The following is a 22,446-nucleotide window of genomic DNA, read 5'->3' as shown; positions in this document are numbered from 1 at the left end:
TGTCGGGCTCCAGCCCCAGAGCTTCCACTCCAGTGTCGTCAGCCCAAGAGCCTCGGCCTCCAGTTAGATCCAGCCCCTTCCAGCCCCAGAGCCTTGGCTCCAGTGTCCGCCTCTGTGCCCCAGAGCCTCGGCCTCCAGGTTGGCTCCAGCCCCAGAGCTCGCCTCCAAGGGTCCAGGCTCCAGCCCCAAGCAGCTCACTCCAGTGTGGACTCCAGCCCCAGAGCCCACTCCAGGGCTCGCTCCAGCCCCAGAGTCACTCCAGTGTCGGGCTCCCAGCCCCAGAGCCTCACTTCCAGTGTCTCGCCTCATCCATTGCCCAAGCCAGCTCCAGAGTATCCGTCCAGGGTCGGCTCCAGCCCCAGAGCTCGCCTCCAGTGTCGACTTAGCTCCCAGAGCTCGCTCCAGCCCGGAGCCAGTCCCAGAGCTCGCCTCCCAGTTGGATCCTAGCCCCAGAGCCTCGCTCCAGTGTCTCGCTCCAGACCCAGAGCTCAAGCTCCAGTGTCGGCTCCAGCCCCAGAGCTCTCTCCCAGTGTTGGCTCCAGAGCTCGCCAGAAGGCCCACTCCAGTGTCTCGCTTCCAGGGCTCTGGCTCCAGCCCCAGAGCTCCAGTGTAAACTCCAGTGTCCAGTTTCTTCTCCAGGTCGGCTCAGCACCAGAGTCACTCACAGGCTCGTATCCCCAGTGTAAGATTAGACTCCAGCCCCAGAGCTCGCTTCCAGTGATCTTGCTCCACTGTCAGCTCCAGCCCCAGAGCTCACTCCAGTGTCGGTCTCCAGCCCAAGAGCCTCAGCTCCAGCTGGGTCCAGCCCCAGAGCCTGGGCCTCCAGGGTCTGCTCCAGACCAGAGCCTCACTCAGTGTCAGACTCCAGCCACAGAGCTAACTCCAGGGCTGGCTCCAGCCCAGAGCCCACCCAGTGTCCTCGCCTCCAGGGGGGTCTCCAGCCCCCAGGAGCCTCAAGCCTCCAGGTCTCGCTCCACTGTCCACTCAAGTAGCCCAGAGCTCGGGTCCAGTGTCGGCTCCAGCCCCAGAGCTCGCCTCCAGTGTCCTCGCTCAGTGTCCCCTGGCATTGTCGGACCCGTTTCCCAGAGCTCAACTCCAGGGTTGGCTCCAGCCCCAGAGCTCGCTCCAGTGTCTCGCCTCCCAGTGTCGGCTCCAGCCCCAGAGCTCTGCTCCAGGGTCGGCTCCAGCCCACCAGAGCTCACTCCAGGGTTGGCTCCAGCCCCAGAGCTCGGGCTCCAGGTCGGCTCCCAGCCCCAGAGCTCGCTTCAGGGTTGGCTCCAGCCCCAGAGCTTTTCCGCCTCCAGTGTTGACTCCAGCCCCAGAGCCTACTCCAGTGTCAGACGCAGCCCCAGAGCCTGCCTCCAGTGTCTGTACCCACCCCCAGAACATGCCTCTTCTTTAACAGCTCTACTCGTGGAGCCTACATTGAAATTCCCCCACATTCTGAAAACCAAACCATAGATACCAAAAAAGGAAAGTTTAAGACCTAATATCTAAAAGGGCATAGTGATATTTCAATACTTCTTTGAGTTACAGGCATGCAAAATTTGAGAAAAAATCTGAAAAGTGCCGCTCTTTCCCATTTCTGAATGGTCAATCACTGTATACCATAATGCAAAGAGCGAAGACAGCTTAAAGTCGTAACTGATTTGCTACAAAATTCAAGTATATTTTGACTTCCTACAAAAATACACAGTGGATTACCAGTAAATATTCATCCAAGATATTTACTATTTAGGCTTTCACATTATACATGTTCGTCTTCTTCTTCTGTGAAAAAATACATTAGCAAAACTCAAAAATTTGAGCTGGGGATTTTTTTTTTTTTTTTTTTTTTTTTTTTTTTTTATTGATTTGATATGGAAATGACTCCTAAAGCCTAATGTGTATAAATACTATGTATTTAAATTTTTTTTTATATCTAAAAATAAGGCATTTTCTACCCGAAATATCCTGAAGTGGAACGACGTGTAAATAAAAGATGAGGTGCTTCAATCAACATGTTCTTTTATGTGTTTAATTGAGTCAGGTTGTTTCTGCATAGCATTTCCTTTAATGAGGCAAAACAGAAGTAGATGAGCTAGCCGACATAATTTTCTAGTACATTTGTCTGAAATAAAACATTATAGATTTTGTTAATTACACACAAACAAATTAATAAAGTAATTCCATTTGATATTTTCAAACAAATATATATAATATTAAAGAGTATAGATGTTTGCATGTAAATATATTAAGCTGTGTTTAGTAAATATAAAAATATACACTTAGCAACTTTATGCTACTTTAGAAGCATAATAGCATAGGCCATGCACCATTTCTATTATTCTGTACCCATTTTTTTAAGCATAAATCAGCAAACTTAGAGAGTAACAAAAAAGCACCATTTGACAAATGTCTTTTAAAATAGCTTAAGAAAAGTCTCCAAGCCACAAAAAATATTAAGTAACGTGATAGTGTAAATCTAAGGTCTGATTATATTTTATTATGGCAGGGCCTATATTTTCTTCCAGATTTATTTATTTTATTGAGACATGCACTTCATAAAGCATATTAGCCCAAAAATAAATATAGAACAAATCAATGCCGTTAAGTGGCAAGATGATAGTAAATGTTATTATCTCGCAAGAGAACTTACAGCTGCACATCACTGTATTGAGCTCCCCAGACGCCAATGCGAATAAATCTAGGAACGCGGTCGCTCTATTTGTAGCCTTGGAACCCACTTGCTCATTTCTCTGGGTTGACTGAAGCCGTGGAGTAGTCTACTTTCAGAGGGAAGAAACTATACTATCATGGGACTGTTTCAATGACTCAAAGAAAAGCCTTTAAGTGGTTGGTGGCACCTAACCCTCACTCCCTTGTGTGCTGCCTTGGAACACACACCTCCATCATGGCGGAAAAACCATCCCTCCTGATGAGACGGCAGGTGCTTGATGAGACAGCTGACGCAAGTGAGGCGAAGAGAAAGGTAAGCTTTGAGATCCTTTTTATTCACTTTTTTGCTTTTGAAGAAGAGCTAAAAATACAATCTGGCTGCGCCTAAAAAGAGAGGGAACCAACACCGGATTGTATTGGCTTATTTCAGCAATGAAAAATGACTTTTATGGTCGGATTAACTGTATTTAGGTTGGCTAAAGACATTTAAATTAATTTATTTTTTTGTGTCATCCGCGCCAAGGATGCGCTTGTTTTATTTCAAATCAAAGCTAAATACATCGAGAAACAGCGCATCCTTGTGGCGCCAATGACACAGAAGAGCACACAAGACAGGATACGGTGTGATAAGGAAGAGACACAGAGGAGACCGTTGACAAAGGAATTATGCCGCGATTCCAGCTGACCTGTGAACCCGTGGTTTTTCCAACCTTCTCCCCGTGAAAGTGCACTGGAACGGCAGTCAACCCGCGGACTTCCCACCTCGTGAACTCATACTAGATCGATGTAACTCCCCAGTTCCAACGACATCTGATGACCGCCACATAGCCCGCTGAAACAACGCAGCCCCTAACGGATACATTGCCTACGGATGTGGTGTGTTTATGCAAGTGGTACACGGTGAGAAATAGACTTTAGGACACAACATAAACATTGCAATAAAAGTAATAGTCTAGCTACAATGTCCTTATGCTCAGGCAGTTTGGCGTGACTTGACTGGAACGCTTACAAAGTCGTGAGTCACTTACAAAAAAGTGTTCCCAGTCAGCTCATATAACCTAGATTGCACACCCCCCTGATGGCAGATGAAGTTTTCTGATGATGAGTTTCATTTACCTTTTATGGACTTTGACCACTGCTATTTACTTGGCAGTCTATGGGACAGTCTCAAGCCTCCAGGTTTCTCATCCAAAATATCTTAAATTGTGTTCAGAAGACGAACGGAGCTTTGTAAGATTAACAGAGCTTTTACCAGGTTTGGAACAACATGGGTGGGTAAATGATTAATGACAAAATTTTCATTTGTGGGGTGTGGAGTATCCCTTAATTATCCCATAGTTCCCTTTATTGGTTCATATGTATAGCCTCAGTTCTAACTTCCCTGCGCCTAATGTACATACTATCCATCCTAAATAGATGTGAGATTAGAATAGGTGTCCCAAAGCAAGTATGTAGAAAAGAGGTATGCAAAAGTTCCACATTAGCAGACATATGAGCAGCGTTCTTCGCCATGAAAGACCCGTGACTGCAGCTCAACGAGCTACTTATTTTCTCTTCCAGTACGGTAGGGAAGTTAAATTAAAAGAAATGTGGAGGATGTTAACGGTGACGAGGGATTGACAGCAGTTTACAGTACGGATGCGTGTAATTATGCGGACAGAGCGAGCGGTAGGTTAAAGACGCATTGTGTGGACCGTGCATAGAAGGGTCCAAAACTTGCCTACGTCTTACGTACACACTCCAAAAAAGAGTGTACTTTTTCTTCACACCACAACCAAGTACATACTTTTAAGGGTACCATCCTTTTACTTGTGACGTTCACAAGAAATCTCTCTCGAAAGCATGACAATACTACATAACCCAATTAGTATAACAATATTAAACATTCACATTATATTTTTTTGAGAGAAATGGAGAACCTTGTAAAATTAATCTGACCGTTTAAGTTCACAAAACATTTGTTGCTTTTTTAGGGGGTTCTAGTAACATTTCTTTGACCAGCAGAGGGCTCTGGAGCGCTTCGCAAACGAAGAATGTATCGTCTTCAATTAGTACTGAATGCGGTCACTCTACATTAGTTAAGAGAGGGAAAAGGCAACTGTTTTTTGTGTTGGTGACACAACCGAGCCGTTAGTCGCTCCCAATTCCTTTTCAGGATCGGTTTCTACCAGCGAAACGTTGGTAGGAAATGAAATATAAAAGGACTCGGATCTCGGATGGGAGACTAACTGTTCCAGGTAAAATGTGCAGAAGAGAAAACGTACGGTAACAGAGAACCTAGCAAACATATTTTGATTGAGTGATTGGTGATCGTCACGGTTATTCGTTTTTTAGCGTTATAACATGAAATAGTGTTGTTAGTGACCGTTTTCATTAAATAGAATTGTCAATTAATTCCTTAAGTTATTGATCACATCTTACAAGTTACGTGATAACTGTAAAACTTAAAAAGTAATTTAGTTAAAACATCCTTAATTGTATAATGTAATCATAAGTCATAAACAACAATATTTTAGCGCATAAAACTTCACTAAAAAACGACAAAACGTGTAAAGAAACGATGTTATAACACTGTGTTATTACTATTATATATGATGACGTAATGACGTTCAACCGTGCTCAGGATGGCCGATGCGGTCTAAGGCGCTGCGTTCAGGTCGCAGTCTCCTCTGGAGGCGTGGGTTCGAATCCCACTTCTGACAACCTTTTCGTTTTTTTTCTTCAACACGACGAAAACGTGTTTTTGTTGAAAGCGACTTTTTTACGTCGGTTTTATAAAAGAGGTGACCGGAAGTTTTTCATCTTGTGTGTTTGGGTACGGTGTGACATGCTAAACTTCACATCTAAAACTATGTTAGACAGTACTGTAGTCGTTATTTACTGTTATGCATGCTGCTCATACTATTTCTAATCGTACAGATAATACTTTCATGAATGATATAACGTACATAAAAAAATTAAGAAAAGTCAGCGTACTCCTTTCAATCGCTAGAGGGCGGCGTAATTCATCCCGACTGCTCTTCACATCAGTTTACCAGCGCGGAGTCACGAAGAAATGAAACATGGCGGACTCGGATGGGAGACAGGTTGACGGCGTCAACCATGCTACAGGTAAAATATATAGACTGAAACTTTTTTTTTAACGTGTGCTGTTACCGAATTAAACACGTAAGTAAGCAGTCGTTTATAGTTGTTAACGGAGAGCTCGTGTTGCCGTTGGTTACGCCGCTGATCGTCACTCTGCCATTGCACAGCTGACTTGACATATGCAGAGTGGAAATTACATCATGCTGTTTTTGTCATTAAAATCAAACTACATAGGCACGGTTGCGATGTTCCCTATTGTTTGGATATGTAACTGGTTGTGTTTGCAAGACGAACTGAATCTCTGTGCAGCGTTCTTTAGTTTGGTAAAGATCGAGTGAGGCAGCATGATGAAATAACACTGCAAAGTCAGTGTCAAGAGGATTATTGTCATCATAGACATTATTAATTCAAACTTATTCTCAGTAAATTAGTATCTTCTGTCACTAGTGTTAATAAAGAGTAGTTTTTACTTTGGATGCGTTTTAAATATATGCTTACCTGTGTCACAGATAAAGATGTAAAGTTGCAAGAAATTGCACTGGCAAAGGTAGGTCAAGTCTTTATTTTATGTTTATATAATTTCACAATATTTATCATTTAATTAATTGTATTTCATTTTACAAAAATGTGTCAGCATAAAAAGAATAAAAAAGAATTTAAAATCATGCAAACTGTGATTCCCTTTTTTTTTAAATATAGGGTGAAGGTAAGGAATTGACCAAAGAAGAAAAGCAGCGTCTTAGGAAAGAGAAGAAGCAGCATAAAAAGAATAAAAAAGATGACAAGGGTCCTCCAGAGAAGGAAAAGGAGAAAGAGAAAGCATCAGTACCAGCTCCGTCAAAACCTGCCACACAGAGCCCAGCACATAAAGGTACTTGCTGCTGTTTCCAGAATAATTGTCCTGCATTCTAATCTAATAACCTGCATCTAATAATTTTCTTGTTTGATGGGGTAAATGTGTGTATTGTACATGAGTACATATGGTTGTATTTTTACCAGCTGACAGCTTACAAAGTGCTTATGAAATGTGAAATTGGGTCAAAACTGCAGCTGAAATTCCTTCGTACACACAAAAGAAGCTCTGACCCCTATGACGAGCTATCAGTTGTTTGTTGAACCACACCAGAGTTTGTTTGGAAGCTGACAGTTTGCTTGTTTGGTGTGCTTTAAAGTTCAGATGGCAGTGTTCACGCTTACTCAGATGAATCACACTAACAGAGTAGAGTTCATTTAAATCTAATCAAACCTGCCAAGTGTAAACACAACCCTAAGTCTAATGTCTGTTTTTTGAGTGCTTTTTAATAGTTTGACCCTTTTATCTCATTAGCAGCTCCTGCACCTGACATGCATCTGAATCTGCTGCGGCTGCAGAGAAGCCTGCCAAGAGCAAAGCAGAACTGCGAGCAGAGCGTCGGGCAAGGCAAGACTCAGAACGAACATCAAAACAGGGCAAGAAAGAAGGGGGACAGCAATCTGCCTCCAGCAAGCCTAAAGCTACCCCTAATGAGCTTCAGCCAGGTAATTCACTGCTTCTCAAAGGTTATTCCAGGGTGGGAAGTTTGGGCATTTACACAGTGGCCCAAATATAATCAACCATTCCAGTATTTAATTTTTTTTTTTTTTTTGCATCCATTTTTATTTTTTCCCTCATTTCAAATATAAAAAAATAAATAGAGATGCACCGAATGTTAAGGCAAATTAAAATTATTCGGCCAAAAATAGGAAAAAGGCCAAATAAATGAAAAGTCTGAATAAACTGTACAATGATGTACGATGTCGAGGCGAGATCAAATAGGGGCGCACAGTAATGCAGCAAACATGTTGGGAATGTGCAAGCATTTAAAACTGTCTGAGAAATCCGCAAAAATCATGACAAGCACCGACAGTGCAAGAGACTGTTTTAGTACTGCATCGCATTTGTCCGATGAGAAGATCAAGGGGTGTTTGTTGCTGATTACTGTATGATGACTAATACACGCACAAATTTCATGTATTCTGGACAGCACTGCACAAGCTTCTGGTGCTAACTGCTTGTTAGCCAGGGTTAAAAGTCCACAGCGTGGAAAATCTGCGCTGAAGCAGTGTTACTCGTCAGTTGCTCAGTAACGTTTTTATGAGTTTTTTTAAAGGCATGTGACAATGCAATACATGCGACAGACATCTTCCCAAATTCGTAATGAGAATCATTTATAAATCTGCTGTTGTCAACAAAAAGAAGCACTGAGGTCTTCCTGCGGGTTTCCGCCAAATTAAAACCGGAGAAAAAAAGAACTGTTTTGTAATTTTACTGTTGTAAAGTAAGACAATAGTAATGATAATAATAATTACAACTACAACAGTGCTATTAATACATTTATTATAACATTCATAGGGCCAGTTTTACTAAACAGGACAAATTAGTGCGAGAGCGGAATTCCAAATCAGCGCAGATGGGCGTGGAAATTTCTGCAGGGTATTTACTAACAATGCACAAATTAAAGAACACTGACACAACATCTTCATTTACATATAGACCGACGCAATATACCAAGCGCAGCGCAAATTAGCATAGTTGCAAATAAAGAAATAAAGAAGCCATAGTACGTTGAAAAGAACCGGAGGCCAAAAAATAGGGTTGCAATAAGTTTTGATAGACCAGGTATTGAGTGACTTCTAGTTGAGGGTTCCGGGTCATCTGTTTTTATCTAAAGCAAATTAAAAATAGCATGGCTTTGCAAACGATTTGTTCAGATGATGTTGTGTTCTGGCATTCCAAATAAATTAATACGTGTAGAAAAAATCCTCTCCCTTCTACCATGCGCTCTCTGTTCTCTACGGTGGCTCCTAACAGCAATAATTGCAGCCATTTCAAGCGCAAAAAGTTAAGGCATGCTTCTTTTGGGGTGTTAAATAATGGAACAAATGGCAGTAATTTGACGAGCACAAACGTTAGTAAATCTTGTCGCGTGATTCATTTGAATACTCTCCTCCCATAAATTCCTACAAAAGCATATTAAATAAGGTCAGGCATGAAAATAACTGTCTGTGCCTTTTCAGCGCTAATTCTTCACTGCGCGTCTTTAGTAAAACCTTACAGTGCTACTTTAACGGCAAAAGACTGTTTGCGCTGGTGCAAACTTATTGTAAAACTGGCCCATTGTGTTCAAATTTAGATCTGTAATATATTCTATAGGGCTGGACCAGAATATTAGATTATTGTAATATTTGTTTGGTGGGTTGGCATTCGATTTTCAATTTTGAGATTCGAATATTCCCTTTGTTTTTCCGAACACCTAGCATCCCCCGCAAAACGGTTCTCATTCACGCTTGAATATGAATCGCAAATGAGTGAACATCATGATTCAGTTAATCTGGAAGAGAACACAAAAATGCCAAGACCTCAACTGTGTGGGAGCACTTTAAATTGAGAGAGGACAAGACAAAGGCAGATATGCGATTTGAAACTGGCCTACCACAACAGTACATCAAGTTTGAAAAATCACTTGAGTTCTAGAAGTAGTACGCCTATAGTCAACCCTCTACGCACATCTTGGCAATATAATTGCCATTGGCTAGTAAATTTATTAGTTTTATCGCCAGACTGATATACTGTTTTACACACACACACACACACGATTCCAATCAGCTTATCTTTGTAAAATGGCACAGCTCAGTCAGTCAATCATTATATTATGGTATTATGATCATTAAGCACTATTTAATGATAGAACTTTAGTGATTAGAGCTGAAACTTGGTAACCATGTATGAATGTATATTGGTAATTTTAACTGAATTTAAGACTGGTGGGGATGCTTAAGATATTGTTGGTCATTCATGGTTTCTGTAAAAAAAATAAAAGTAATAGATAACAGTAATTATTATTAAAAGATATTACTACTACTAATTCTACTACCATACTAACAATATACAATGCACTACGGATTGATGAGCTGCTGGGTTCATCGATATTAATCATGTTTGTCTGCGTTCAGTCAAACTGATTTGCTGAAATCAAAACAGGGACGGTAATAGATGAGCTCCAGCCAATGAAATTGCCATTTGCGCATTAGCTCCACCCACTATCGGGGAAACCGGCATATCTTCTGCTTGTTCTGAAAAGCTGAATAATTTTAAATGACCTCCATTATTTTGACAGGAAAATACAACAAAGATTATAGTTTACATGTAGCGCGTCGATTCAGCATGTTAAGACTCTCGCTCTGTATCTTTGCATGTGTGAGAAACAGCGCTATCTGCAAAGCGACGGCAAGTCGTGCGCCTTCGCACGGAGTTTACAGTGCGTCAAGTACGGTCAAGTACAGGTGCGCTGTGCTTCCATTGAGATGAATTAAAAAAAGTACAGATCGCTTGATGGAGAGCGGAACTCTGAAGCGCTCAGGCAATGTTCAGCGAGTGAAAATACATCTGTGGTTAACTTATAATAGCATTGAACACACACTCTGGTGAGTAAAATCTAAGAATTTATTAGCCAAAGGCTAACGATAGACATCATTTAGTCGCCCAGAGTCAAATTTAGTCGCATATGCGAGTGATTTACTCGCAATGTAGAGGGTTGATAGTATATTGTCGGTGTAAAAAAACGACTTGTTAATCTTGTTAAAACGTGCACTTAATTTGCTTGGAATACGGCAGTCATAAAAAAAACGTACAGTAGCCCAGCCTAATAATAATTTGTCTATATTAAAAGTATTGCTCTTAACAGACCTGTGTTTTGTATCACTAGTGCAGTGTCTGTTCTCAGAGCATATAAGCCCTTCCCACGTGAGGCGAGGTGCTTCCGGCTCGCGCTATTCTGTAGTTCATTAAAAGTTTATTAATTCTGAACATGTTGCGTGTCCATATTGCACCAAAACATGACACTGCACTCCCTTGGGCCCGCAGCAACACCCCCGCCACACTTGAAGTCGACTAGATGAAAGGTTCTCGACATCATAAAAATAAAAACAGACAGAAAGACACACAGATATTCCTGCCTTCATTAGAGAGAAGAATATGTTCAGCCCCCTCCTTCCAAAGCTTCGAATATTCGGTGTTGATTAATACCGAAGCTTCGAAGCTCAAAAAATGGTATTCGGACCAGCTCTAATATTCTAATGTTTTTAAAAGAATTTTTTTTTTCTGCTCAGCAAGGCTGCATATATTTATACAGTAAGAAATACATGCCTGATTCAAGAAGGAGGTCTCAAAAATGGACAACAAAATATTACTTTACTAACTTATTAATTTTAATAAAAAGCACATTTTGGCTATTTTTAATTTATGCAATGGGGAAAAAATGGCAAAAATACATGGGGGGAACCATGAAAAACCACCATTTTACGTATTTGGCCCAGTGTTTCATTCTGTTAATTTTCATTTCATTGCATCCCTCAAAGAAATTATTCTAAAGTACACGCCATTCTGAAGTTTGGGGTCGATACGATTAAATGGTTTTTAAATGTTTTTGAAAGAAGTTTCTTAAATGCTCAACCTTTTGTTTGATTTTAAAAAGAGGTAATATTAATATTGTGAAATATTGTTGCAAAGTGAAAACTGTTTTTTTTTTTTTATATATATAATTTTAAAATGTAATTTATTGCTGTGATATCAAAGTTGAATTTTCAGCAGCCATTACTCCAGTCTTCAGTGTCACATTAAAAACAAATGTGTTTTTAAATATTTAAAAATACATTGATTTATTTTTAATTTAAAAATACACACACATATTTGCCAACACACATATTTACAGATGCTTTATGAGTTGGATAAGCAAAATTACCCAGCCGTATTTTTATTTCCTTTCTCTTTTTTTGTCTGTTAGTAGTGAAAAGGTTACCAGAGCACGTTCAGGTGGACGACCCTGCTGCATTGAAAAAGTTGGCCAAAAAGCTTGAAAGGCAGCAGGTGAGACAAATCCACAGTTGTGATTTGCCTGTTGTCTGATTATTGCCCATTGACACATGATGGATTCATCCAGGTGTTTTCTGAGATCCATTTTGCAGCGTTTTTTAACCCAGGTCCTTCCTATGTCTTACAGAAGTCAGGGCAGGGCTGCGGTTTAAATAAAACTGGAGTCGAGGTCTGGCTCCACACTTTTGTGTGCAGTGTATTGTTGAATTCTTTCTCTGTGTAATGTGTTTTTATTCCTGGTGAAAGTTATCTGCTGGAGGTGATTTCACTGTGATTATTATCATTACATTGTGTTCATGTGATGAGCTAGATGTCCTATGTGGGTGAACTTTTGAGTGTGATTTATTTTACTTTTTTATGTTATTAGGTGTAGCTTTCAAAGTCTACTGTGGAGCCCTTCTTCATTTGTGCACATTTGTGTCATGTATGTCTCCATGCACAGTGTTGCAGCCTCAGCTCTTGACCTGAGGAGGGAGGATGTGACCTCCAGAGCATTTGACCTTAAGCGAACAAAATACTCACATCCAATGCTGTTGTTCTTTCTGCTCTCTTAGGTTCCTTTGAGGTCAGATTATGGATACAAGGTCAGCCTGTTCTCACATCTACACCAATACAGCCGGAAAAGCCCTCCCACCCTGCAAATCAGGTATTGTAAACAATGTATCTTCTACATTAGTCATAATCTAGTCTTGACGGGGTTATATAAGTGGAAATCTGGTAAGATTTTAGAAATGTTAATGAAAGATATCTCTTACGCCCATCCGGGCTGAATTTATTTGATCATAAATACAGTAAAAACAGTAATATTGTGAAATATTATTGCAATTTAAAAATAACTGCTTTTGAATATATTTTAAAATGTAATTCCTGTGATATCAAAGCTGATCATATTTCCAGTCTTCGGTGTCACATGATCCTTCATAAATCATTATGATATGCTGATTTAGTGCTGAACAAACACTTCTTCTTATCATCTATATTGAAAACAGTTGTGCTGATTTTTATGGAAATCATTACACTCAGGTTTTTTTCAGGATCCTTTGATGTAGAGAAAATTCTTTTGTAGCAATATGAAAGTGACTTTTGATCAGTTTAATGCATCAGTTTCTTGAAAGCAATCTTACTGTCCCCACACTATTGAACAGTCGTGTACCTTGAAACAGTGTAACTTAAAGAACTCAAACTTCCTCCTCAGGAACAAAAAGCCTTTTATTTTTAAAATGATTGAATCTAAGATATTTTCTTATATTAGGTCATGTAATTCTTGGTCTCGGATAAATGATCATGAAACTTTACTAACATTATAAGTAGACCTCAGTGGAAAAAATAAATACATGTTTTTACAGTTAAATGTGTTAATTTTTTTGGGGGGGGAGAGACATATTAGTAATTAAGCTTAAATAACTTCGATGACTATCTTATTTGATATGGTTTATTTTGTAGCATCCCTGCCACAGTTATTCACCCATCCATTGTTCGGTTGGGCCTGCAGTACTCTCAGGGCATTATAGCAGGATCAAATGCTCGATCTGTGGCCCTACTACATACCTTCAAACAGGTAATACATGATAAAACCTATAAAATAGCTCAACAGTTCTTAATTTTGGATTGAAATAGTGTTTAAATTTTTTTTTCATAGGTTATTCAAGACTATAGCACACCTCCAAATGAGGAGTTGTCAAGGGACCTTGTGAACAAGCTGTCGCCCTATATCAGGTTCACCTTCTTCCTTGTGAAAATTGATATAGCATGAGCTCAGATGTAGATGTGTTTATTTGATCTCCGATCTTACATGGAAACAGCTGTTTGATGAACACTGCAAATTCTCATTACACCTGCAGTTTTCTCAGCCAGTGTCGACCCCTTTCGGCCAGCATGGGCAATGCCATCAAATACATCAAGAAGGAAATCTCAAATATACCAAGTCAATGCAAAGAAGAAGAGGTCAAAATATTTACGAGTCACTAGTTTAGTGATGGTATTCGTCCTGTGAATTTCTAAAAGCAATGTTTTCTCAACAGGCCAAAGGGAAACTACAGGCATGTATTGATAGTTACATAAACGAGAAGATCATTCTGGCTTCTGAAGCTATTTCCAAGTATGCTATTGAGAAGATAAGTGATGGAGATGTCATTCTTGTTTATGGCTGGTAAGATTTTTCAGTCAATTGATGTAATTCTGTAATAGTCTGGATTCGTTCAGAAGTGTTTTAGAAGTGCCTTTCTTGTCTTTTTCCAGCTCTTCACTTGTCAACCACATTCTGTGCAAAGCTTTTGAAAAGCAGAGGAAGTTCAGAGTCATAGTTGTGGACAGTCGGCCCAGACTGGAGGGCAGAGAGGCGCTGAGGCGTCTGGTGAAGAAAGGCATCCGATGTACTTACGTGCTCATATCTGCCTTGTCCTACATTCTGCCTGAAGTGAGTCATTCTTTTCAGTAAAGCTTTTTGCAAGCACTTTTTATTTTTAGCTCATTGCGAGGTAAGGTGATTTCTTATCAAAGTGCATGTACCTTCAAAGGATTGATTATGTGTGTGACATTAGTAGTAGCTAAAAATACAGCTAAATTATGGTTTGGGACTTTCGTTCTTTACAATACACAGTAGCAACTGAAGTGGTGCTAACAGAACAAAGATAACTGCTTGGTGTTATCAGTCTCTACCAGATTTAACCACTTTCTTTAAGAACAGAAGAGTTTAGAACAGCATGTGCACTTTATACAAGTATACTTTTATTACGGACATTCTTGGATGGTAATTACAGTGTTATTTCAAATGATTATATGGCACTGCAAGGTTCTGAATGTTGAGATTGTTGTGTTAAATTATAGTATGCACTACTGTTTAAAAGGTTGGGGTCACTAAGATTTTTTTAATGTTTTTGAAAAAGCCTTTTATCGAAACCATACAGTAAAACAGCAATAATGTGGAGTAATATTACAATTTAAAATGTCTGTGTTCTATTTTAATATATTTCACAATGTAATTTATTCCTGTGATGGCAAAGCTGAAATTTCAGAAGTCATTACTCCCAATTTTCAGTGTCACATGATCCTTCATTATTGTATTATAGGATGAATAGTTCAAGAGAACAGTATTTTTTTTAAAATAGAACATTGTTATCTGAACGCTGAAACAGAACCTGGACTCTGCACTCTTATTTCCAGGTATCCAAGGTATTTCTTGGTGCCCATGCACTCCTTGCTAATGGATATGTGATGTCACGTGTGGGAACTTCCCAAATTGCCCTGGTAGCAAAAGCCTACAATGTACCAGTGCTGGTCTGCTGTGAGACCTACAAGTTCTGTGAACGAGTGCAGACTGACTCTTTTGTATCCAACGAATTAGGTAATTCTGTGATGTCTGGCTTAATTTCTAAGTAACATGCATAGGTATTCACACACACACACAAAAAAAAAATATATTATTATTATTTTTTTTTTCCACAGATGACCCAGATGACCTGATTGTGACCAGAAATGGGAAGTCACACCTAGAGAACTGGCAGACTGTTAAATCCCTGGGGCTTCTGAACCTGGTGTATGACGTGACGCCACCAGACTTTGTGGACCTTGTGATCACTGACTTGGGCATGATCCCCTGCACCTCTGTGCCTGTGGTACTGCGAGTCAAGAACGTAGATCAGTGAAGAGCAGACGAACATGGTTCTGCTTCCCTCTTGCATCTGCACATGAGAATCTGTGCACATGGGGCTTCTGGCACCCAGTAAACATATCTATGAAATGGAACGAGCTTTTCAATTAAAGCCACAGTTTATGTCCTTACTAGTGGGATACATTTAACTCCAAATTGTATAACTGGTCCAATTCCAGTTTCTAAAAAAGTCCACCTAATGAGATTGTCTTTGGAAAATTCTCAAATTAGTACTTAGAATTGTTGTACACAAGATCAAGAATGTCAGATAGCTTTGTTCTTGTGTTTGTAAAGCCTGTGTGCTTTCAATTTTGGCCCATCATGGTGGTCAGTGCATAGACATAAACATAAGAAACATCTATCATCCTTTTTTGGATAGTTTCTTCTGTTGCCGAAATCCTTTCATAGATGTAAAAAAGGGAAAAAGAACATTGTGCAAATGTGTGTAAGATCATGAAAAAGCTGTGTGTTGAATAAGAGGTTTTGTTTGTATTACCGAAACCTTTGAAACGCTACAGAAAAATACATGGTTTAGATGAAAAAAAAAACAATACTTTTGGCTGATTGTTTGTGATATTGTGACATCTTTAGTATTTAGGGGACCAGGCTGCCAAGGTACATACTGAATTCCCTACCACAATACTACATTATTGACAAAAACCTGCATAATCTCATTTACGTATGTCAGTATTCTACTAATAGTGTCTGTCTATATATCTCAGATGGAACAGATTCCCTTTTACACTCTTACGCTGCCAAAAAGAGAAAAGCATAGTTACAGAGGTTGAAGGATCATCAGTTAGGATATAACGTGTTATCTGTAAACAGCAGGATGTGACCGTAACAATCTACATTTTTCACAAATAATAACAGTCCTACAACATCCATTTCCCCATCTGTAAAATTAATTATTTCTCTATGTCAAAAAACACTCATTTTTAAGTAAACATCTTTAAAAATTAAGATATTTTTTTTTTTCTTAAAGCAACACAAAATATTTGTCCTTAATAATCATTGTTAAAATGCATCAGTGCTTCACTTCGACATGTTTAGTGTCTAAACATCAGTCAGAAATGTGGCTGCCCTCCAAACACAATCAGCGAGGTCAGTTTTTCCCTTTACAGTCCCAGCCTTATCAAGGCTGGGAAAATGTGACAGCATTCATGAAAGCTTTCAGAAAATGTATAAATAAAAAGATTTAAGGACTTTGAGGGTTAAAGGAAAGTAAAATATTCAACACAAACTGTGTACAAACTTAATTAAAAAAAAAATGTTTTTGACAAGTTTAAAAACAAGAAACTCAAATGTTCTTCAGATGGTTCATACCGTCCAGTGTATGAAACTCTGGTGTCTCCTTCACCATTTTCAGTAAGCTTGATGCATTTTGCGGCTCCACTGTCAGCCCAACAGTCAGTTTTCTTTAAAACTCAAGTGTTCTTGACCTTCGTCTTTGTGTGAACCAGAGTAAAGATGAAACCACAACTGTAGATCCGGTTAGTATCCCAAGCACCTTAACTATAGGAAACTCACCCTGCAATTGTTAAAGAATAATGAACGGGTGCGATAAAGGAGGAATGGCCAACCTGTTTGGGATGATTTGACGGAGGTCTCACCTGTCTCATGCACTTGTATCCATGGAAATTATGCAGACAGCTACACTCAAAGAACCCTGGTCCATATGGGCTGCAGAATGAGTTTTCAGGGCAATCCCAGGCTGAAAAGACAAACCATAATCAAGAAATGCATTGAAATACATTCATTTTGAAGACTGAGATCCCGGTTTATTAATTACTTACGCATCTGCACAGTCTGATTGCAAATATTTGTCTGTCCTTGGCAGATTTTGGCATTGTTTTTCACTTCGACCTTCTCCCATGATGCATTGCCCCCTGGACACTCCAGTTTTGAGGGTAGTAATCTAAGTAAAGATTTGTCAAGTTAACTCAATGTGTTTAAGTTTAAATCAGCTATTTTCAGTCTTATAGATCTTTTAAATGCCATTGACCCATGGATGAATATCATCATCATCATCACAATACCCAATTTATACTGTAAAATAAATCATATAAATATACATAAAACATAATTTGAAGAAAAAAAGTTTTTATTATAGTTACAGTATTACATTCTTTCCACTGCACATACTGTTAGATGTATTATGTATTTTAATGTATTTATACTTTTTATTTTAAATTATTTTATTAATTTTGATTCTATACATCATTACACTGTTTTTCTCTAAACTTTTTCATGGACCCCTGATCTCCAGATCCCAGCTGAAAACCCATGACTTAAATGTTATAAACATGATATAAAGTGCTCGTGCATAACTTACAGTTGGGTAAGATGGCTGAAACCCTGAAATATGAAATCGCTCAGATTGGAGATCGGGTTGTTGGAGAGGTCTCTGCGAAAACGTAGAATAACAACAGATATTCAATTTAGTTCTAAAAATGACATTATCATGATAAAAACCTGCTCTGGTACATACATTATGAATGCTGTGGATGAATTATACAGGTGCTCTATATGACTAATAGAGCAGTTTGCCAAGTCCAACCTAAAACAGTACAGTACAGTTAGATCTACACATAGAAAATAAATGTCATAATTAAAAAACTTTGGAATACTAGAAAGTTTTCCTACCCTATAATGGTGTCTACATTGCTGGTATTATTTCTAAAACAGCAGCGTCCCCTAATATGGCCTTTAGTTAGGCAGAAATCCCAGACAGGACTGTCCTGTCGTACAGTCCCTTCACACATTTGACACAACTAGCGAAACGAAAGCAAAGGTGAAAGGCAAGCTTTAAAAAACATTATAAAACAATATTCAAAGTTTTACTTTACGACAGTGATGGTAAATGGAAACACGTAACTTATCTACTGTAGCAAGAAAGCATTATTTCTTTACAATCATTTTGCGAATCGTCTCACCTGTGCGTCAGTATCCTGGCTGTCGACATATACATTGAATAAAACAATAAAAACAGTACATAAACATATAGTAGATGTTGTAACGCCAGCTGTCATTTTCGCCAAAACAAAGTCATGTGACTCGATGATCATGTGACGTCCAAGGACCCCATCCGTGACAACAAGGCGGCGCAAATATTTTGCATTTCTCGCTGTGAAATTTCGACAGAGAAGAAACACAGATTGCTTTCACACAATTCAAGTTATTGAACTGATATAGATCATTGCCGCCATTTATATTCAGTCTGGAAATTTAAATTAAGGCACATTCCATGAATACGGATGACTTTTTTTAACATAAGCATACATCCCGTTCTTTTAATAATTTACTTAATTAATGTTTAATAAACATAACAAAAATTAAAATAATCAAACATAAAACAAACCTCGCTTAACAATAACTAGTTTGGCTACAAAAATGTATTTATGTCCCCTTAAATGTGGATTTTGGACTACCCCAGCTCAGAGGTGACACTCAAAAATAATTTAAAATAAAATAAATATATAAAGTACAAAAGAAACAAAACATAAAAACCTAATTAAATAAAATAATTTAACTGAATTAAAATAATAATAATAATCTCATTCCATGTGCCAATTTTTGACAAATTAGTTTTTAGTACATTTGTTAAGATAAACCATTCAGCTGTTACCAAAGTTACTGTAATAAATAAATACATATCTTTAAGATATGGGACTATAATAACAACAAAACACTATGGTGCCCTAATGAGTTAATTTAGGCAACCCCATTGCCCATTTTTATGCTTTTTAATTAATAAAACTGATAACTTTTGTCTATTAATTTTTTTGTGTAATGTTTATTGCTATGGAGTTACAAATACGTATTAGACATAACAGGGCATCAAAACATTAATAGAAAAAATATATATTAAAGTTTGACCTCCTTAAGTAAACTTTTGCTAAAAGTTAAGCACCTCCTTTCATTTTTCTGAGAGAAAAAAGACAGGGGGCGTTAAATACCTCAAATCACAAAGATGGTTTAACCTGCTGTTTTGAGAAACGATTCAGCTAATATTTAAATACTCTTTGATGCAGCTTAACCGCATTGCTTGTATAACACAGCCATTTTTGAGCCCATTTAAATCTTAATCTTCAGTTTAAACACTTACATAAAATAAGTTATGTCGTTATGGACAGACTGTTTACTACAAACTACGCTTGCGACTTGTTCATGCCAAAGGATCTCGAATGAAGATTTTTACGCAACACCTCCCCCCGCTCGGAGGAATGGTTTGATCCAGACTGTTGCAATGCTTCGGGAGAGAGAACAGATACATATTGAATACATTATAGCGGAGAGGCTTGATCTATAGCGCTGGAAGGTTTCGCTACAATGCAGACTGATGTGTGTTCTTCTTAACGCCTTAACAAGTTGGAGCACAATATCGGTATCTCGAAATGCATGCTGCGACAAACAGTTTCTTCATTTGTTTCCTTTCCATATTCGTTCGTATGTACCAATGTAGGTAGAAACGGGGGCTGTAGACAACCGCCGAGCACCTTTACGTGGAGTAATCTGAAAGTTAATTGGATCGTGGGCCTCGCGACGACACTTGTGTGTTTTGCAGACTCGACTCGCGTATTCTTTTACAGTGCGCGAGGAAGCGCGAGGACAGATTTAGCGATAAATTGCCGACAATGAACGTGGAATTACCCCCAGTTGCAACATGGCTGCTGCTTAGATGTTTATTGGAAAAGTTCAGCCCTGAACATTAAGAAAGTTTATAAAATAATCCACGTCGCAAGAAAAGAACTTTCCTGACGTAATTCAGCTCTGGACTGGACTGGACTGGACAGGAATCGGAGCGAGTGTAGCTCGCCGTCATTCAGTTTGGTCTCTGCATGACAGCAGAGGGCTTTCCGTGAACACTCTCGCTTTTAACAGCATTTTCAACTCGGTCAAAGACCTGTGATCTTACAGCAGAATGCATTTCTCCATCCCCGAGACGGAGGTTCGCTCCGATGAAAATGGATCGACTTATGTGGTAAGTGTGGTGGAGGTCAAAGAAGCGATGCGTCTAGCTTTAATATTTGGAGACGCTGCCTGTAAAATAGCGGTGCTTTGAATCGCTGTTGTGAACGAATCTTTTCAGTGAATGAATCTTTCGCTGACTGACGGAATTTGAGGGGATATGACGTTCAAATGAGTCAGTCTCGTTCACAACAAGAAAAGAAAGATGCGGAAGAATTATAAATTTATGAAAATGACAGATGGACGTAATTTGTTAGTTCTTTTAAAATCCTTCACAGTTGACAAAATGGAGGTGAATTATAGATGCACTGTGTTTCCATTTGAGGGTAAAACACTCTTTCTGGAGACTCTTACTAGATTTGTAGAAGTGCAGTTTTTAATAAAGGATAACAAGATCAGTTTAAATCTTGACATGCTCTGTTTTTTTAAACGAAATTGATTAAATAATTAACTAATTACCCACTCATTACCCTCAACACAATCTGGCAGGATAAGAATAACGATTCAGTAAACAAAGTTGAGTGAATAGTGAATGGATTCAAAGAACTAAAACCCAACTACTAAACATGAATATGTAATAGATATAAATATTCATACGTCTATTGTAAGAGTATGGCTAATGTTTCTTAAAAAAATAGCCTATGTACATAATTTGTCTTTTTAATTTCAGTCTATTTATTTGATTTAATTTCAGTCTTAAAATTGCAAGATTTTATGTGCATCCCCTTACAGCTTAATGAACTTTACCTTTACAGCTTATTAAAAGGCAACATCAATGATTGAATGTGGAATCAGATCATCAGGAAGCTTTGTTAATAGATGTTCATAGACACTCCAGCTAGCATCTTCTAGAGTTGTTATTGTGTGAATTGGATTCACAGTGTCTCAGTTCTTCTGGCATCTCTCCCGCAGCCATATGCAGTGCAAGATTGCCATTTCTTTCAGCATAACAGTTATCCAGCCTAACTGGAAACAAAGCTGGCTCGCTATGAAGACATGACACTTCATTTGTCTATGAAACAGCGAGTAGAGCCTATCAATAACAGACAGCTTCAGTTTGGCCCCTGAGGTTACATCTGTATAGCAGTGAACTGTGGATTAAATACAAAGCATATTTTGCCTGAATATTTTCTCGTAGGTGTCTGCAGATGTAGTGCAGATGTGCCACCAAATGATTTGAATAAGGGCTGAGATTATTTATGCGCTCCTCTGTGCACATGGATGCTTTCAGCACTCTTAAAACACCTCCAGGAGAGACGCACAGGTTTTAATGCACAGACCTGAAGATACTGTGAATCATTCCTAACAGATTGACTGCAAACATTGTTTGTGTCCATCTGTGACTGTGATTCAGAGAGAATTTCTCCATCACAGATTGTCAGTGACGTTCTCAATAGATAAGTCTTTCAAGGCCACTAAGATATAAATTGGTCAGATGTATGGATCACACTGACTTTTTACTGCTTTTATATTTTTGTTTCACTTTTGTTCATGATAAGATATTTATTGTTTTGCATAATTTAAACAGATTTTGCATAAACAGGTTCACCCGTTTACTGGTCAAGAGGGGGATTGGGAAGATTTTTTAGTTTTGCTTTCTATTCTGTTCATCAAGCTATGTCCTTGATCAAAAAATACAGTAAAAATTGTGAAATATTTTCTGTGTGGATATATTTTAAAATGCAATTTATTTGTGTGATGCAAAAGTGAATTTTCACCATCATTACTTCTGTCTTTAGTGTCACATGATCATTCAGAAATCATTCTAATATGCTGATTTGCTGATCAAGAAACATTTCTGATTATTGTTAATGTTGAAATCAGTTGTGCTGCTTCATATTTGTGGAAACCATGATACACTGACATGCCAAAGTCTGGAGTTAGAAAAAAAATTAAGTAGTTCTTTAATTAATCAAGAATGCATTAAATTGATCAAAAATAAAATGTATCACAGTGTCCACAAAAATATGAAGTAGCACAACTGAAGACTGGAGTAATGATGCTAAGAATTCAGCTTTTCATCACAGAAATAAATTATATTTGACAATATATTTAAATAGAAAACAGTTATTTTAAATTATAATATTATTTCACAATTTTGTATTGTACTTTTAATCAAATAAATGCTTTGTTAGCAGAAAAGACATTCAAAAAAATAAAACTGATTTAAAAACCTGAGATAGAGTGCTTT

At 38.4% G+C, this 22,446-nt stretch overlaps 3 protein-coding genes and 1 non-coding gene across 4 annotated transcripts in view; 3 read left to right on the top strand and 1 right to left on the bottom strand.

Moving 5' to 3' along the window:
- Positions 1 to 5,276: 5,276 nt before the first annotated feature.
- trnal-cag lies at positions 5,277 to 5,360 on the top strand. The gene has a single exon. It is a non-coding gene; the product is annotated as a tRNA-Leu (tRNA).
- A 183-nt stretch (positions 5,361 to 5,543) lies between these two features.
- Positions 5,544 to 15,411, top strand: LOC109066012 (translation initiation factor eIF-2B subunit delta). Its single transcript, XM_042746572.1, is given in 14 exon segments — positions 5,544 to 5,769; positions 6,255 to 6,292; positions 6,445 to 6,616; positions 7,073 to 7,084; positions 7,087 to 7,263; positions 11,547 to 11,629; positions 12,190 to 12,281; positions 13,079 to 13,193; positions 13,275 to 13,351; positions 13,477 to 13,579; positions 13,657 to 13,784; positions 13,874 to 14,051; positions 14,798 to 14,978; positions 15,080 to 15,411. Coding segments are annotated over 14 exon segments (1,605 nt in total). The 5' UTR covers positions 5,544 to 5,720; the 3' UTR covers positions 15,280 to 15,411.
- Positions 15,412 to 16,416: 1,005 nt separating this feature from the next.
- Positions 16,417 to 18,525, bottom strand: LOC122141112 (all-trans retinoic acid-induced differentiation factor-like). The gene is made up of 7 exons (XM_042747278.1): positions 18,221 to 18,525; positions 17,931 to 18,058; positions 17,776 to 17,844; positions 17,620 to 17,691; positions 17,081 to 17,202; positions 16,898 to 16,998; positions 16,417 to 16,815 (listed from the first exon to the last, which is right to left on the bottom strand). The coding sequence occupies exons 1-7, from the start codon at positions 18,350 to 18,352 to the stop codon at positions 16,705 to 16,707; spliced, it is 735 nt and encodes a 244-aa protein (XP_042603212.1). The 5' UTR covers positions 18,353 to 18,525; the 3' UTR covers positions 16,417 to 16,704.
- Positions 18,526 to 19,289: 764 nt separating this feature from the next.
- Positions 19,290 to 22,446, top strand: part of LOC122133980 (sorting nexin-17) — a 28,121-nt gene continuing 24,964 nt past the window's right edge. Inside the window, exon 1 of the mRNA XM_042747279.1 lies at positions 19,290 to 20,268. Coding sequence (XP_042603213.1) covers positions 20,209 to 20,268 — 60 coding nt within the window. The 5' untranslated portion in view covers positions 19,290 to 20,208. The remainder of the gene's footprint in view (positions 20,269 to 22,446) is intronic.

The sequence above is a fragment of the Cyprinus carpio genome, chromosome B20 (genome assembly GCF_018340385.1).
Source record: "Cyprinus carpio isolate SPL01 chromosome B20, ASM1834038v1, whole genome shotgun sequence".
Lineage (NCBI taxonomy): Eukaryota > Metazoa > Chordata > Actinopteri > Cypriniformes > Cyprinidae > Cyprinus > Cyprinus carpio.
The sequence above is the reverse complement of the archived record's forward strand: the minus strand, read 5'-3'. Positions and strand labels throughout refer to the sequence as shown.

Bases quoted from the DNA above. Each gene is read 5' to 3' on its own strand.
- LOC122141112 (XM_042747278.1), bottom strand. From the start codon at position 18,352: ATGATCATCGAGTCACATGACTTTGTTTTGGCGAAAATGACAGCTGGC. The intron at 18,059-18,220 runs GTGAGACGATTC...TCGTTTCGCTAG, and splicing joins GCCAGGATACTGACGCACAG to TTGTGTCAAATGTGTGAAGG. The intron at 17,692-17,775 runs GTATGTACCAGA...ACGTTTTCGCAG, and splicing joins TCATCCACAGCATTCATAAT to AGACCTCTCCAACAACCCGA.